We start from the raw sequence: 16338 nt of genomic DNA on the forward strand, positions 1-16338 counted from the left end.
GAGCGGGTTCCCTGACACCGAATTCATTAGTGGGAGATTCCGCTGCACAATCCCTCGACACCTCCCACGGGAACCACGGGCCCGAGCTGTCTGCCAGGCTCGGCGGGACGGCTCCTGCCTCGGTGCCCCGATCCCCGCCCGCCCTCCCGCCGCCCCGGAGGCCCTCCCCTCGGGTCCCGCCGCCCCGGTCAGCCTCTCCCGGGCTCAGCCCCGCGCCGCCGCCTGGGGTCTCCGTCTCCCGCCCGCGCCCCCCGCCCGGCGGACCCTGGCCCCCGGGCCCCCGACACCCGCGCCGGCGCGCACGTGGGGAGGGGGCGTCCCGGGGGCGAGGCCGCGGCGGGGCGGAGCCAGGGCGGGCGCGGCGAGGTCGGCGGCGGCGGGCGCGGGACCCCGGCGTCCGGGAGGCGGTGCCAGGTGCCGCCCCCGCCCCCGGCCGCCCCCCGCCCGTGACGCGCTCCCCGCCCCCTCCGCGCCGCGCCGAGCCCGAGGAGGACGGCGAAGGGGCGGCGGGAGGCGGCGGAGCGGGAGGATGCGGCCGCTGCCGCGGGGCCGCCGCCGCCTCTGAGCCGAGCGCACGGAGCGCAGCCGCGTCGCAGCGGCCCCGGCGCGCCATGGGGAAGGAGCAGGAGCTGGTGCAGGCGGTGAAGGCGGAGGACGTGGGGACCGCGCAGCGGCTGCTGCAGAGGCCGCGGCCCGGGAAGGCCAGTGAGTGCGGGGGGCGGGCGTTGGGGGGCTCGGAAGGAGCCGCGGGCGCGCTTCGCGGGGGGCGACCTGCAGCGCCCAGCCCCGCACCCGCCGGGCGCCGGGTCCCCGGGGGCGGGGCGCGGCCGGCAGCACCAGACCCTCGGCCCGCGCCCCCCGTCCCCGGCCCTGGAGGAGGGGCGCCCCCCCTGCCGGCCGCCGGCGTGCGCATCCCTCCCTCGGCCCCCCGCCCTCCGCAGGCTGCGGGCTGACAGTTGGAGGGCTGCGCTGGGGACTTGAAAGGGCGAGGCGGCTGCCCCCCGATGCGGAGCGGGAGGGGCCCCTGGCGGCTCTGACAGTGACTGACGGACCCCCTCCCCGCCCCGTGTTGAATAACACGCTTTGCAGAGAAGGGGGGGACAGGACCATGCTGGGGGTGTGGCTTCCGAGGCATGGCGGGCGAGGGGGGGGCACTTACTGATGGGGAAGCCGTGGCCCAAGGTCGCCCAGGCCAGGCCGAGCACCTGGCAGGGGTGGCTTGGGGGGATGAGGGTTGCGAGCCCACCGCCCAGGCAGGCCCCAGCAGACCTTGCCCTACCCCTTTGGCACAGGGGCCGTGGGGGAGGGGAGCCGCCGCTGGGCCAACCAGAGCTTGCCCGCTGGGAACCCCAGGGAAGGGCAGCGAGCTTGGCGCCCTGATCCCAGCACTCATCCCGGCTCAGCCCGGAGCCTCCCCCGGGGCCGCGGCGATGGATGGATGGGCGTGAGGCTGCGTGCGTCCCACCGCGTCAGTGTGCCGGGGCAGGGCAGGGCTCTGCAGAGCGGCTCATGGGCTCGGTACCCTCACCTCCCACCCCACCCCCACTGGCTTCATGCCCCCCCTCTCCAGGGGGATGCAGAGAACCAGGACGGCCTCCCTGCACCGGCCCTCTTGTAGCCCCTGCACGGCCAGCTCGGGTCATCGGTAGCTCTGTGCAGGCAGAGGCCGCAGTGCCTAGCAGGGCCATGGGCACCCTGAGCCCTGGGGAGGGTCTGGCCTGGGGCCTAGGGCTCAGAGAGAGCCCCCCCCACCCCACCCCCAGGTAGAGAGTGGTGGAGGGCCAAGAGGTGCAAGGCCAGGTAGTGGTTTCCACCTGGTGGCCAAAAGGATCTCTGCAGCTCTCTCGGCCTCAGGCTCCGCATCTGTAGCATGGGGGTGTCACCGTCCCCTCCTCATGGCCTTGGAAGAATTCCGTGGGAGTGCACAGGAAACGAGCTCAGGGAGAGCTCAGTAAATACAGCTGAACTTCTCTGAGAAGGCCCCAGGCAGGGTGGCCCTGGGGAGAAGGTGGGCATGTTTGGGGTTTCCTCCCGAATTCTGCTCAAGCGGACAGAAAAGCCTCCACCCGGGAAGGTGCAGGGACTTGGCTGTGCAGCCTCTACCTCTGCTGCTCTGGCCTCCTGGGCGGGACAGACACCTGCCCTGGCCCCGGAGCTGTACTCTCTGACTCACAGGGGCGGGCATAAGAAATCAGATGGAGAAATCCCTCCATGAATTAGCTCAGTTGTCATGGCAACGCTGGCCTGCTTTGGAGTAAGATGTATTTTGATTCAGCAAAGTACAGCTGGAGTTTGGGCCGTCGGGTAAGGGGTATCTGGCCCTGCCCTCTAGGGCCTCCCCAGGGTCCAGAGGTGTGGCCATCAGCCCTGTGAGGGGACCCTTGGCCCATGCCTGACACCTTGCTTTGCCCCCATGGCCCCAGGTGCCCCCTGGCTCCATAGGCTTCCCCCCCACCCCCACTCCTCCCACCCCACCCCCGTCATCTCGCCTCCAGGCGAGCCTCTCTGTCTGCACACAGGCACAAGTAGCTGTAGCTGTCATCTTTGAGGGGGAGAAGACCAGGGAAGGGAAACACCTGCAGGGATGGGCCCAGCTGCCCTACCTGCCCCCCATCCCTGGCCTGCCCTGAACGCCCCTCCCTGGGGCTGGGGGCAGGCTGCACAGGCCCTACATGATCTGGGTGGGGGGTGGGCGTGCCATGCAGGACGCCGTGGAGCCCAGCCACCCTGAGGTGGGACCGGAGGAGTCAGGGGACAGATGTGCCTCCCTCACACAGGGTGTGGCCTGTGCGCGGCCTTGAGGTTGGAAGAGATTCTGGGCAGAAGGGATGGGAGGTCGTGTGTGGAGGGACCGTCCCGGGCCTGGGGGTTTGGGCCCAGCCCTGGCAGGTGGGACGGTTGCAGGGAGAGCCAGGCCCAGGTGCTAGGGCAGGAGGCACGTGCTGTGGCAAGGGCGCAGGGTCTGCAGGACCCGGTGCCTTGTGGGGAAGGGGCTCCTGGAGGGGCTTCCATCAGACTTTCCAGCTTGGTCTGCGTTTGCCCCCTCCCCATCAGTTCCCAGCCGCCCTCCAGCCCTGCCCCAGCTTTGCTCCGAGGACCTGTGTCCGGCCCCAGACAGGCTGCACCCGAGGACCCTCCTGGGGTGGCTCGATCCTCAAGCTCCCCTCCAGCCAGTTTCAGCTCTTTTTCTCTTTGAGGAGGCCCTGGGCTGAATTGGGAGGGGCGACGGCACACTGCCTCTCTGCACTTGGGGCAGAGGGCCCTTCCTAGGAGACTCCCTCCCCTGCCTCTATCCTTATCGCTTCCCGGGCCTCGGTCCCCAACCCCTCTGAAATTCCAGGCCCTGGCTGGGGAGTTAGCAGGTGTGGCCAGGTGAGCAGGTGGGCCTGGCTGTGGGTTCCCTCCATGCACCTGGCTCAGAGCTGCCTGGCAGCCCCCAGCTGTGGAAGGAAGGAGGGGCTGCCGGCTTGGGAAGTCTTCAGGGAGGAGCAGAGAACTTTCCACACTAGAACTAGGAGGAGTCGGGGACAGGGATGCATTCGAGTCAGGCTGAGCTGCAGTGGAAGGACATCCTGAGTGATGGGGGGGATGGCCTGGTCTGCAGCACAAGTGCAAGGGGCAGTGGCAGACCTACAGCCACAGCTTCCCAGGCCCTGTGCGGAACGAAGGCACAGGGCGCCTTGCACAAAGATGATCGAGAATTTCAAGATGGTGCCAGCAGAACACTGAATTGGGTTGGGGCCGGCCCAGAGGGGTGGACAGAGCGCGTGGGACAAGGCTATCCAGCTAGCCAGCAGTTTACTGAGTGCCTGCCATGCCCCAGGCACTGTCTTAGGCACCCAGGGTGCCTGGAAAGCCTTGCCCTCATGGAGCTTAAAGTTTAGTGGCGCTCACAGTGGGGGTGGGGGTGGGGTGGGGTTGCCATTACAGACTGGGAGGCTTGCTGAGACCATGACATTTGAACATAGACCTGAAGGATGTGAAGGAGAGAGTCTTGGGGCAAGTGGAGTAAGAACAGCTGCCTGGTGCACACAGCACATGCAAAGGCCCTGTGGCGGGAGCAACCAGCATGCTAGAGGGCCGGCACAGAGGCCGGCATGGTTGGAGCAGAAGCATAAGACCCTGTGATGCAGAGCCCTAGGGAGCTGGGGAGGGCTGGAGGGTCTTCACAGGAGTTGGGGGCCAGGCGCATGTTATAGCAGGGCCCCGTTCACTTAGACAGGGCACAGGGCGGGAGCAGGGGCCAGCAGGGAGCTGATGGCTGCGATCCTTTGAGAGGAGATGGCTTAGGTGGTGGCAATGGCGAAGAGATGAAGGAGTTCAAGTGTGGCTCGAAGGTGGAGCCAACAGGATCTACTGATGGGTGAGATAGAAGGTGGGCTAGAAAGGACTTGGCTGCCTCCACGCTCGGGTTGGGGTGATGGGTAGGGACAGGCAGCGACAGCGGCACTGGTGGAGGTGTCTGAGCAGAGGGGAGGCCGCGGGAGGCTGGGATGCCTCTCCTTGGCGCCGTCACCCGTGTGCGTGTGTGAGAATGCCCTTCCTGGGGGGCGGGGGGATTCCTGCCCGGCTAAGATTAGCAGTCACTGTTTCTGAGCCCTGACTCGGTGCCAGACCTGCCCGCTGGATGTCTGCTGAGGCTCTCGCGCCTGCAGGGGAGCCCTATCGGCCCCCCACACTTCCAGTTCAGGGGACCAAGTGGCCCAGGGCACAGCTAGTAAGTGGTAGGGCTGGGCTCATATCAGGCCATCTGACTTTGGGGCTCCGTGGGCTGCAGATGACCCCAGGACAGCCAAGAACTGCGAGACCTGGCTACAGCAGGCCCAGGCTCCGGGGCTCCCCACTTTCTGGGACCCAACTCTCTTGGCCACCCCTGCCCTGGGGCCCTCCATCCCCAACCCCTGTCCTGGGCCTGGACAAAGGGGCTTCTGTCCTGCCAGCCCCCTCCCTGATGAAGCAACTGACCCACAAATGGGTTATGTAACTGCGGCCTGGGCAGGCATGGGGTTGGCTGGCGTCTGGCTGGACTGGAGCCCACGTGGGGGTGCTGGTGGGCTCCCCATCTCTGGCGGGGAGCTGGTGGAGGCCAGGAGAATCTCGGGCCCAGCAGGAGGGCTTTAGGCCCCTGTGGCTTCGGGCCGAGCCTGAGGCCTGGAGGTGGCCCCCATGGGCCCCCCCCCGAGGACCTGGCATGCGTGCCCACCCCCCCGTTTCTGCCCTGCAGGCCCCGGCCCCTTGCCAGGACAGTGTTTATGTGGGGTGCACCCACCACTGCAGACCTTCCCCTGAGACACCCTCATTTCCGGGTATTCCAGCCTTCCCCGGCCACCCCCGGCCCCATCTGTGTCCCTCTGTGAGCCAGATTGGGCGCTCTCGCTCCCCCCCACCATCTGCATCCCGAGGGAGGGTGCCTGTGCACGTGCGTGCTCAGGGGGGTACGGCCGTGCCCTTGGCACTGCCAGCCCCTGACCCCTCAGTCCACTGGTGAGCTAAGGTCTGATCACAGGCCATGAGGTGGATGGCCGAGTCAGCAGGCGGGCAGACAGGCCCCTGACCCCTCCCTGCCCTCGGGCTGCCTGGAGTGGCGCCCGCCGGCCTCGCGGGGGCTGCACGTGGTCCCCCCTCACCTGCTCCCTCCTCCCCCCAGAGCTCCTGGGCTCCACCAAGAAGATCAATGTCAATTTCCAGGACCCAGATGGGTGAGTCCCTGATGGGGAGATGCCAGCCTGGGGTGGGCATCGGGGGGCTTGTGGGGGAGGCCGGGGAGCCCGGGTGCTCCCCACACATGTCCATTGTCCCCCAGCTTCTCGGCCCTGCACCACGCGGCCCTGAACGGTAACACGGAGCTTATCAGCCTGCTGCTGGAGGCGCAGGCCGCGGTGGACATCAAGGACCACAAAGGCAAGGGTCTCGGGGACAGGGCAGGGGCAGGGCCGGGACCCCAGAGGCCTGGACAACCATGGCCTGGGGCCAAGGGCAGGGTGAGGATGCCCAGAGGCCTGGACAACCCACAGCCCAGGGTCAAGGTCAGGGGTCTCCAGAGGCCTGGACAACCCACAGCCCAGGGTCAAGGTCAGGGGTCTCCAGAGGCCTGGACAACCCACGGCCCAGGGTCAAGGTCAGGGGTCTCCAGAGGCCTACATGATCCATAGCCCAGGGTCATGGTTGGGGGTCCCTGGAGGCCTGGATGACCCATGGCCCAGGGTCAAGTTTGGGGTGGGGTTCCCCAGTGGTCTCTCAACTGAGGTCTCAGTCCTCAGAGCATAGGTGTCCTGGAGGTCGGGATGGGGTGGGGGGTGAGGCTGATCCTGCGGGCCCCTGCCCGCCCCCAGGCATGCGCCCGCTGCACTACGCCGCCTGGCAGGGCCGGAAGGAGCCCATGAAGCTGGTGCTGAAGGCGGGCTCGGCAGTGAACGTCCCGTCCGATGAGGGCCACATCCCCCTGCACCTGGCCGCCCAGCACGGCCACTACGACGTGGTGAGGGCCCGGGCGGGGGCGGGGGGGGGGCCAGGCGGGGGGGGGGGCATGGGCCTAACAGGGGTACTCCCCGCAGTCCGAGATGCTGCTGCAGCACCAGTCCAACCCCTGCATCGTGGACAACTCGGGGAAGACGCCCCTGGACCTGGCCTGTGAGTTCGGCCGCGTCGGGGTAAGTCTTTCCGGGAAGCTGAGTGGGATGGATGGGCTCTGGCCTCCCCGTGGGGTGGGGTGGGCCGCCGGCGCCTCCTGCCCATGCCAGGGCTTCCCCCCCTCAAGGTGGTCCAGCTGCTGCTGAGCAGTAACATGTGTGCGGCGCTGTTGGAGCCCCGGCCGGGGGGCACCACCGACCCCAATGGCACCAGCCCCCTGCACCTGGCTGCCAAGAATGGCCACATCGACATCATCAGGTACAGCTGGCTGTGGCGAGGGGGCCCTGGCCTCAGCATCTGGGGGCGAGGGGTCCTGTTCCTGCTTGGGGATGAGGGGGGCAGCCAGGGTGCTGCAGGGCCGTGGATGGGTCTCTGGGTGTAGAGGGCACCTCTAACCACCCACATAGAGGATGAGCTGTGGGGCTGAGAAGAGGCCGCCCCAGAGGCTGTCAGCTCTAGCCGGCCGAACCTCTTGCTGTGTGGTTTTGGGCACATTACTTAACCTCTCTGGGCCCATCTCCCCATGTGTGCGCCAGGCTGAGACAGGATAACAGCTCTAGGGGCCAGCATGGGGCCGGGCGCTTGACAAGGGCTCGTGAACGTCAGATGCGGGCAGGTGGCCGGGCATGGGGGGCACAAGGGCCAGGGACTCCTGCTGTCAGGCCCTGCCCAGCTCCCCACCTCCCCGCAGACTCCTTCTCCAAGCCGGCATCGACATCAACCGCCAGACCAAGTCTGGCACGGCCCTGCACGAGGCCGCGCTCTGCGGGAAGACGGAGGTGGTTCGGCTGCTCCTGGACGTGAGTTGCGGGGCTGGGGTGGCTGGGGCGCAGCGGGGGTGGGGGGCCTCCTGACAGGGCTTCCCTCTGCCCCCCGCAGAGCGGGATCAATGCCCAGGTGAGGAACTCCTACAGCCAGACGGCCCTGGACATCGTCCACCAGTTCACCGCCTCCCAGGCCGGCAAGGAGATCAAGCAGCTGCTGCGAGGTGGGCGGCGTAGGGTGCGGCCGGGGCGGGCCGGGCTGGGGAAGCTGGTGCGGGACTGGGGTTCCACTCCTGCACCCCCAGAGGCTTCGGCAGCCCTGCAGGTCCGCGCAACCAAGGACTACTGCAACAACTACGACCTGACCAGCCTCAATGTCAAGGCCGGGGACCTCATCACCGTGAGTGTGGCTGGGCTGGGTGGGGCCCTCCGGAGGCAGCTGGGGGGCCGCGGGACCCCGGGCAGGTGCTCGGAGGAAGGAGGACCCCAGGCCCCACCTGACCTGGAGGGCGACCCCTGCCTCTGCCCAGGTGCTCGAGCAGCATCCTGATGGCCGGTGGAAGGGCTGCATCCACGACAACCGGACAGGCAACGACCGGGTGGGCTACTTCCCGTCCTCGCTGGGCGAGGCCGTCGTCAAACGAGCAGGCACGTGCCGCCCTGCCCTGTGCCTCCCGGACGGGACACGGCCTGGGGCTCAGGGGAGGCCCGTTCCTGCATGTCGGGTGGCGCGGTGGGGACAGAGTCCTCGCTGTGGGGGGACGGGGGACAGGGCGGGGTCCCACCAGCTGTCTCATTGGCAGCCACACGCCGAGCCACCCACTCATTCCCCCTGACCAACACTGGGCACCTGCTGTGTTAGGGTCCTGAGCTGGGCACTGAGACAGATGGGGATGCCTTGGGGTGGGGGGTGACACAGCAAGACAGCAGAAGGAAACATACAGACTAGTGACTCAGAGAACATGAACAGAGACCTACTGTAGACGGGAGTCATAGGTTCAGGCCCTGGGCTCTGAGCCCTAAACTCTAAACCCTGAGCCCTAAACCCTGAGCTGTAAGCCCTGAGCCCTGAGCTCTTAGCTGTGAGCCCTGAGTCGGCCCTACCAGTTGCTGCCCGGGGAGCAGGAACCCCTCATGCAGAGGCCTCGGGGCAGGAAAGCTCAGCACTTTTAACCTGCAGGGTTTTGGCCTGCAGGGTGGGGCAGCATGGGAGAGCAGGTGTCCCCACCCCTGGCAGGAGGAGCTCTGGACAGGACGGCTGGGCACTGTCCCCTCTGCAATGCCTGCTCTCAAATGGCCAGGGTAGGGAGGGTGTCCTGAGGGTCTCTCAGCAACCTGGAGGGGAGCAGGAGGCGGCTGTGTGTCCCCCTCCAGCAGGCCTGCTGGCTTCCGCTCTGCCTGGGCTGGGGGCTGGTACAGGGCTCAGGGCCTCTCTGCTCGGCCTGCAGGCCCCCGAGCAGCCCCTGAACCGAGCCCACCCCAGGGAGGCAGCTCATCGGGGCCCTCTGCACCCCCAGAGGAGATCTGGGTACTGAGGAAGCCATTTGCAGGTAAGCCGGGGCCAGTGGAGGGCAGGGGTTGGCAGACCTCTCATGCTAGACACCTCTGGGGCCAGGCAGGGGTCAGCTCCGGCCTGATGGCCCTCTTGCTGGCAGGTGGGGAGCGCAGCGGCAGCCTTAGCGGCGTGGCGGTGGGTAGGAGCAGTGGGGGCCACGCCCCACACGCCGGCTCCGAGGGGGTCAAGGTAGGTGGGCTGGGGGGCAGGGCAGGGACCCGAGTCCCCAGCAGCGCTGGTGAGTGGCCCTCCTGGGTTGCAGCTCCTGGCGACAGTGCTCGCGCAGAAATCCGTGTCTGACTCCAGCCCCGGGGACAGCCCCATCAAGCCTCCGGAAGTTTCTGCAGGTAAGTTTCTGCATCTGCAGGATGCAGCCTTGGCCTGTCAGGGAGGGGGTCCCCGGGCGGCCCCTGCCCCCAGCACCCCGTCTCGTCCCCAGGTGTCGCCCGGTCCCAGCCTCCAGTGGCCCAGGCAGGGCAGGTCTATGGGGAGCAGCCATCCAAGAAGCTGGAGCCGGCTTCGGAGGGAAAGGTATAGAGCCGAGGCTGCTGCTCAGCCGGGCTCGGGGAAGGGCAGGCGCTGCTTGGCTGGTGTGCCCTGAAGATGGCAGCCGCTGAGCTGGCAGCCCGAGGGCATCTCAACAGGCCGGACCCCATCCTTCCGTGCGTCTGTCAGTCTGTGTCGTGTGTGCACGTAGCATGTAGAGGTGTCATCTGTTGTGTAGGCTGTGGGTGTGAGCCGATGGGTGTCTAGGAAGTGTGTTGCAGGGGAGGGAGCGTGACACAGGCAGAAAGTGAGTGGAGATTGTCTTGGGTGGTGTGGACCGTGAGCCGGGCACGCGTGTGCATGTGGGTGCGTGTGGCAGGGGCTGGGTGTGAGTGTGGAATGGGGGGTAGGTGTGAGACGATACAGGTGTGTGCATGGGGAAGGTGAGCTGTGTGTGTATGCACCTGAGCGAGGGTGCAGGTGTGAGCTGCTGGCTGCTTCGAGGAGGCGAGGGGACCCCCAGTCTGCGGGCTCACAGCCGTACCCCGTGCCCAAGACCCCTGTCTGTGGGTGCCGAGCCCACCTTCCAGGAAGTGGAGGGGCTGCACTGAATCCCATTCCCCAAAGCACACCCCCATACCTGGGGCCATCCCCTGCACCCCCAAGTGGCCAGGGGCTGCGGGGCCTTCCACGGTGCAGGAACAGGGGGTAGCCACCTGGACAGCGGCTGGACCCTCCACTGGAGACCCTGGAAGGAGGCCAAGGGCTGGACGCTGCCCGCGTGAAGAAGGCCGGCCCAGGCGGCAGAGCCGGAGGAGTGTGGCGTGGGCTGTCCCGTACCCGGCTGCAGACCCACGATGCTCATCCCGGCCACGACGGAGCAGAGAAGGTGGCGGCGGGGTGCCCAGGCGGCGGGCGGGCCTGCAGCGGTGCCCTTGTCTCTTGCAGACCACTGAGGCCGTCAGCCAATGGCTCGCCACGTTCCAGCTGCAGCTGTACGCCCCCAACTTCCTCAGCGCGGGCTACGACCTGCCCACCATCAGCCGCATGACCCCTGAGGTGAGCCGCCCCCGCCGGCTGCCGCTGCCTCCTCGCACCCGTCCTGGCCCTGCTGACGGGCCTCTCTTCTGCCCAGGACCTCACGGCCATCGGTGTCACCAAGCCAGGCCATCGCAAGAAGATCACGGCGGAAATCAGTGGCCTGACCATCCCCGACTGGCTGCCCGAGCACAAACCTGTAAGGCCCCCCACAGCCTGGGGGCCGGGCCGGGGCAGGCGGGCAGACAGACAGATGGCCGCCTGGTGACAGCCCTCGCCCTCCCGCTGGGGCCATGGGGAGAGTGGAGGATGGCCCTGGCAGCAGCAGGCTGCACTGTTCGTCCATCTCGGGCACTGGGTCAGCCTCCCTGCGGGCAGGGGGAGCCTGGAGCCGCGAGAGACCCTCTCCACCACTTGTACCCCCAGAGGCCCCTCCCCTCTCACCAGCCACAGGGGGACACCTGTGCCAGTCAGCATCCCCTCCCAGGACCTACAGAGACACAGAGGGTCTCGTGATGGGGTACACAGGCACCCGCCAACCCATGTGCATGCCTCGTGCACACAGCACATGTGTGTGCCTGCATACCCCCACCCTGACAGTGGACACGCCCCTTCCCGGCCATACCTGCCGCAGGTGGAGGGTCACAGCTGAGCTCAGGCTCCCGTGGTGGTGGCATGTGGCCATTAACCAACCCCCAGGGCCCTCAATCCTCGCCAAACCCACCCCCCTGCCCTCGTACCACCCCTCCCAGCCAGTGGCAGCCCCCAGGGACCCCTTGGTGTGTGGCTGTGCCCCAGGAGCGTGCCCGTGTGTGTAGCATGGTGGTGTATGAGCGTGGCTCGGCTGGGAGCTTGGACGTGTGCACACCCTTCAGGGAGCGAAGGGGTAGTGTCTGGTGCCCGTGCGTGTGCCGGGGCTGGAGCGCGTCTGTGTGCCTGGTGCAGGGGCAGTGGTGAACTGGGGCATGTGCGCTCGTGAGGGCTGTGTGACTGGGAGTGCAGTGTGGAGTGCATGTGTGTCTACACACACGATGCGGGTACGTGTGTCTGTGTCCACGTGGGCAGGGCTGCACCCCTGTGTGCCGTGTGTGTGCGTGTTCACACGTGTGTATGCACCAGCCCCTGGGCAGCCACGCTGAAGCTGGCCTCAGCTCCTGGCCTGTGCCCACGTGGTGCTGGGGCTGCCCTGATGCTGTCTCCAGTGCCAACAGTCTCTGGCCTGTCCGTCTGTCCGTCTGTCTGTCTGTGCCTGGCTGGCCTGGTGTCCCCTCCCCACCCCCCTGGAGAGCTAGGAGTAGGCAGCCAGGGTGTGGGCGGCCAGCCCGGCTGCCCCTCTATATGCCCTGCCCTTAGGCTAACCTGGCCGTGTGGCTATCCATGATTGGCCTGGCCCAGTACTACAAGGTACTAGTGGACAACGGCTACGAGAGCGTCGACTTCATCACCGACATCACCTGGGAGGACCTGCAGGAGATTGGCATCACCAAGCTGGGTGAGGGACCCCCCACCCCCACCCCCCGGGCTCCCCCGGCCTCCTAGTCTCTGCCCCTGGCTGACCCTCTCCGCATCTGCACAGGACACCAGAAGAAGCTGATGCTGGCGGTGAGGAAGTTGGCCGAGCTGCAGAAGGCAGAGTATGCCAAGTACGAAGGGGGCCCCCTGCGCCGGAAGACCCCCCAGTCCCTCGAGGTCATGGCCATCGAGTCGCCTCCCCCGCCTGAACCCGCCCCCACTGACTGCCAGTCTCCCAAGATGAGCACCTTCCAGGACAGTGAGCTCAGCGGGGAGCTGCAGGCAGCCATGACCGGCCCGGCTGAGGGGGCTGCCGCTGCTGAGAAGCCCTCCAACCACCTGCCACCCACCCCGAGGGGCGTCCTGCGCCAGGAGCCCAGCCTGGGGGGACGGGCACGCCACATGAGCAGCTCCCAGGAGCTGCTGGGGGATGGGCCCGCAGGGCCAGGCAGCCCCATGTCCCGCAGCCAGGAGTACCTGCTGGATGAGGGGCCGGCCCCTGGCACCCCACCCAAGGAGGCCCGGGTCAGCCGCCATGGCCACAGCGTCAAGCGGGCCAGTGTGCCACCGGTGCCCGGAAAGCCACGGCAGGTCCTCCCGTCGGGCGCTGGCCACTTCACACCGCCCCAGACGCCCACCAAAACGCGCCCAGGCTCCCCCCAGGCCTTGGGGGCGCCGCATGCCCCCACCCCAGCCACGGCCAAGGTGAAGCCCACCCCACAGCTGCTGCCGCCCGCAGAACGCCCCATGTCCCCGCGCTCGCTGCCCCAGTCGCCCACGCACCGCGGCTTCGCCTACGTGCTGCCTCAGCCCGTGGAGGGCGAGGCCGGGCCCCCCGTGCCCGCGCCCGTGCCGGTGCCCGCACCGGTGCCCACGCTCTGCCTGCCCCCCGACGCCGACGGGGAGCCGGGTCGGCCCAAGAAGCGCGCACATAGCCTGAACCGCTACGCGGCCTCTGACAGCGAGCCGGAGCGCGATGAGCTGCTGGTGCCGGCCGCCGCGGGGCCCTACGCCACGGTGCAGCGGCGCGTGGGGCGCAGCCACTCGGTGCGGGCCCCCGCCGGCGCCGACAAGAACGTCAACCGCAGCCAGTCCTTCGCCGTGCGGCCCCGCAAGAAGGGGCCCCCGCCGCCGCCGCCCAAGCGCTCCAGCTCCGCCATGGCCGGCGCCAACCTGGCGGACGAGCCCGCGCCGGAGGCCGAGACCGAGGGCGGCGGGCTGGGGGTGCGGGCGCAGCGCCGGCGAGCCAGTGACCTGGCCGGCAGCGTGGACACGGGCAGCGCCGGCAGCGTGAAGAGCATCGCCGCCATGCTGGAGCTCTCTTCCATCGGGGGCGGGGGCCGGGCGCCCCGTCGGCCACCCGAGGGCCACCCTACGCCGCGCCCGGCTAGCCCGGAGCCGGGCCGCGGGGCCACCGCACTGGCCTCCGTGAAGCACAAGGAGGCCATCGGGCCCGACGGGGAGGTGGTGAACCGGCGCCGCACGCTCAGCGGGCCCGTCACGGGACTTCTGGCCGCCGCCCGCCGCGGGCCCGGAGAGCCGGCAGCGCCCGCGGATCACGGCTCCTTGGCAGAGGAGGGCGCGGCCCGCCAGCGGGCGCGGGGCCCGGCCAGGGGCGAGGGGGGCGGCGAGGGCCCGCCCCTGGCCAGGGTGGAGGCCAGTGCCACGCTCAAGAGGCGCATCCGGGCCAAGCAGGGCCAGCAGGAGAGCGTCAAGTTCATCCTCACCGAGTCCGACACCGTGAAGCGCCGGCCCAAGGCCAAGGAGCGGGAGGCGGGGCCCGAGCCGCCCCCGCCGCTGTCCGTGTACCAGAACGGCGCGGGCACCGTGCGCCGCCGGCCCGCCTCCGAGCAGGCCGCGCCCCCCGAGCTTCCCCCGCCGCCGCCACCCGCCGAGCCCCCGCCCGCCGAGCTGGCGCCCCTGCCCCCGCTACCCCTGCCCGACGGCGATGCCCGGAAGCCTGCCAAGCCGCCCGTCTCTCCCAAGCCCGTCCTGGCGCAGCCCATGCCCAAGCTCCAGGGCTCGCCCACGCCTGCGTCCAAGAAGGTGCCGCTGCCAGGACCTGGCAGCCCGGGTAGGTGCCCAGAGCCGGCCGGGGCAGGACCCCCGCTGGCTTCCCCCTCCGCTGAGTCTTGTCCTCTTCTTGGGCCACAGCGCGAAGCACGTGATGAAGCCAGGTGGGGGTGGGATGGGAAAAGTGCCCTAGACCCCTCCCCACTTGCCCTAACCCAGAACGCTCCAGCCCAGAGCTGGGTGCAAGGCGGACACGGCCTCCCGGTTAGTGGGAGAGGCAGCAGACCCCTGAGAGGTGGCACCTGTGGAGCAAGGACAGGTTGTCCCGGCAGAGGAGGGAGGGCCAAGGCTTCGAGGTCAAAGGATCAGAGGTGCAAAGGCCCCGGGGCTTTCGAGTAACTGAAGGGTCAGTGCTGCCCGAACAAGTCACACCAGGGAGTGTGGATGGCCGAGGTCAGGGGAAGGACTCCATCCAGAGCGCGTGGAATCAGTGAGCTCAGCAGGTGGACGCGCCGCCTCATGGCGGCCGGGAGACAAAAGCAAAGGGACCAGCGGGAGCGGGGAGCCGCGGGAGGCGGGAGGCGGGGCGGCTCGGCACTCGCCGGCGCCCGGTGCCAGCCCGGTGGTCTCCCCGCAGAGGTGAAGCGCGCCCACGGGACGCCGCCGCCCGTGTCGCCCAAGCCGCCGCCGCCGCCCACGGCGCCCAAGCCGCCCAAGGCCGTGGCGGCGGGGCTGCCCCCGGGCAGCGCCAGCCCTTCGCCCGCGCCGTCCCCCGCGCGCCAGCCGCCCGCCGCGCCCGCCAAGCCTGCCGGCACGCCGCCCGCACTCAGCACCAGCCCCGCCGCGCTGCACGTGCCCGCCAAGCCGCCGCGCGCCGCCGCCGCCGCCGCCGCCGCGGGAACCCCCGCCGTGACCCCTGCCGCGCCCGACGGCGCCTCGCCCGGGGACAGCGCGCGGCAGAAGCTGGAGGAGACGAGCGCCTGCTTGGCAGCCGCGTTGCAAGCCGTAGAGGAGAAGATCCGCCAGGAGGACGCGCAGGGCGCGCGCTACGGGTGGGCGGCGGTCAGGACCGAGCCTGACACGCGTGGGCTGGGGGTGGACAGGCGTGGCGAGGGGCGGGGCGTCGGTTGGCCGACGGGGGCAGATTGGTTGGCTAGGTGGGGTCCGCTGAGGTGTGGGCGGGGAGCGGGCGGGGTGTGTGCTGGCTGCTCAGGGGTGGGGCGGGGCCTGGGGAGCGGGAGGGGCGTGTGCTGGCTGCTCTGGGGCGGGGTCAGAGGCGGGTCCGCCTCGGGCTAGGTCGGGGCGCGGCCGTGGAAGGCGGCTGCCCCCGGGTGCTGGTCCGCGCCCCGGCCCGCCCAGCTCACGCGCCGCCCGCCCCCAGCCCCCCGGCTGCGGAGGAGAAGAGCGCCGGCAGTATACTGGACGACATCGGCAGCATGTTCGACGACCTGGCCGACCAGCTGGACGCCATGCTGGAGTGACGCGGCCGCCGTCATCATGGCTCCGGCTCCGCACACAGACCTTTACCTCAGGATGGGCACCGTGCGGCGAGAGCGGGCGTGGCCGGGAGCGTCCGGCCTGCGGGGCGTGGTGGGGGCGGGTCTTGCAGCTTTGCCCCTGCACAAGCACAACTCCTGCCTTCCTAGGCCTGGGCGCCAAGCCTGGTGGACTGCCTGGCAGGGGCGCCCCGCGCCCACCTGGGTGCCACCTCCGCTTGCGCGTCCCTGTTGGCTGCTCCCTGTGCAATAACTGCTGACCGCTGGGTGGTGGAGGGGCAGCTCCTGGCCTCCCCTGGCCTGAGCCCAGGCTGGGACTGCCAGGGAGGCAGCGGGAAGGGGGCGCTTTGCTGGAGAACCCTCCCTTATCCGTGGCAGAGCACAGGCCTATGCCCAGCACAGAACTGCCACTTGGGGAGCCTCTGCCAGCTGCCCCTACTCAGCACAAGGGGCAGGGGAACCACGGCTGGGTCTTGGGTCAGGATGCTGCCCTACTGCTCCCCCCAGAATATAAGCTATTGAGAGTATTAATTTATTGGGAATGAGCTGAGGCAGATTTCCCCAGAGAAACAAAAAGGTATAACTTTAACAAATATATATTTAAAGAAAGAAAAAAATATTATGATTCTATAGAAAACCATTTACCGACTGAAAGAATACTGGAGGCTAGCCCGAGACAAAAGCTGTTAGAGGCCCAGGCCATCTGTCTATCCGTCCGTCCTTCCTTCGCCCAGGAGTGGCCAGTTTCTGGCCCAGTAGCACAAACGGGGCTCTGGCCCGGGGAGGGGGTGGGTGCTGCCGCCCCGGGCCCCTCCTCTTTCCCGGCGTCTCTGCTGCGCCAGAA

General features: G+C 68.7%; 1 protein-coding gene across 1 annotated transcript; it reads left to right on the forward strand.

Annotated features, from left to right (window-relative positions):
- Positions 1-611: 611 nt before the first annotated feature.
- On the forward strand, positions 612-15479 carry CASKIN1 (CASK interacting protein 1). The gene is made up of 20 exons (XM_077142177.1): positions 612-705; positions 5648-5699; positions 5804-5901; positions 6333-6478; positions 6555-6650; positions 6758-6888; positions 7322-7430; positions 7510-7618; positions 7700-7794; positions 7925-8042; positions 8843-8944; positions 9050-9138; positions 9212-9296; positions 9389-9480; positions 10384-10494; positions 10571-10672; positions 11827-11965; positions 12050-14059; positions 14636-15060; positions 15396-15479. The coding sequence occupies exons 1-20, from the start codon at positions 612-614 to the stop codon at positions 15477-15479; spliced, it is 4287 nt and encodes a 1428-aa protein (XP_076998292.1).
- Positions 15480-16338: the final 859 nt, after the last annotated feature.

The sequence above is a fragment of the Tamandua tetradactyla genome, chromosome 23 (assembly GCF_023851605.1).
Source record: "Tamandua tetradactyla isolate mTamTet1 chromosome 23, mTamTet1.pri, whole genome shotgun sequence".
Taxonomy (NCBI): domain Eukaryota; kingdom Metazoa; phylum Chordata; class Mammalia; order Pilosa; family Myrmecophagidae; genus Tamandua; species Tamandua tetradactyla.

Coding starts and splice junctions, on each gene's coding strand:
- CASKIN1 (XM_077142177.1), top strand. CDS start 612: ATGGGGAAGGAGCAGGAGCTGGTGCAGGCGGTGAAGGCGGAGGACGTG. Junction 7,431..7,509: donor TGGTTCGGCTGCTCCTGGAC/GTGAGTTGCGGG, acceptor TGCCCCCCGCAG/AGCGGGATCAATGCCCAGGT. Junction 8,043..8,842: donor GGCCGTCGTCAAACGAGCAG/GCACGTGCCGCC, acceptor CTCGGCCTGCAG/GCCCCCGAGCAGCCCCTGAA.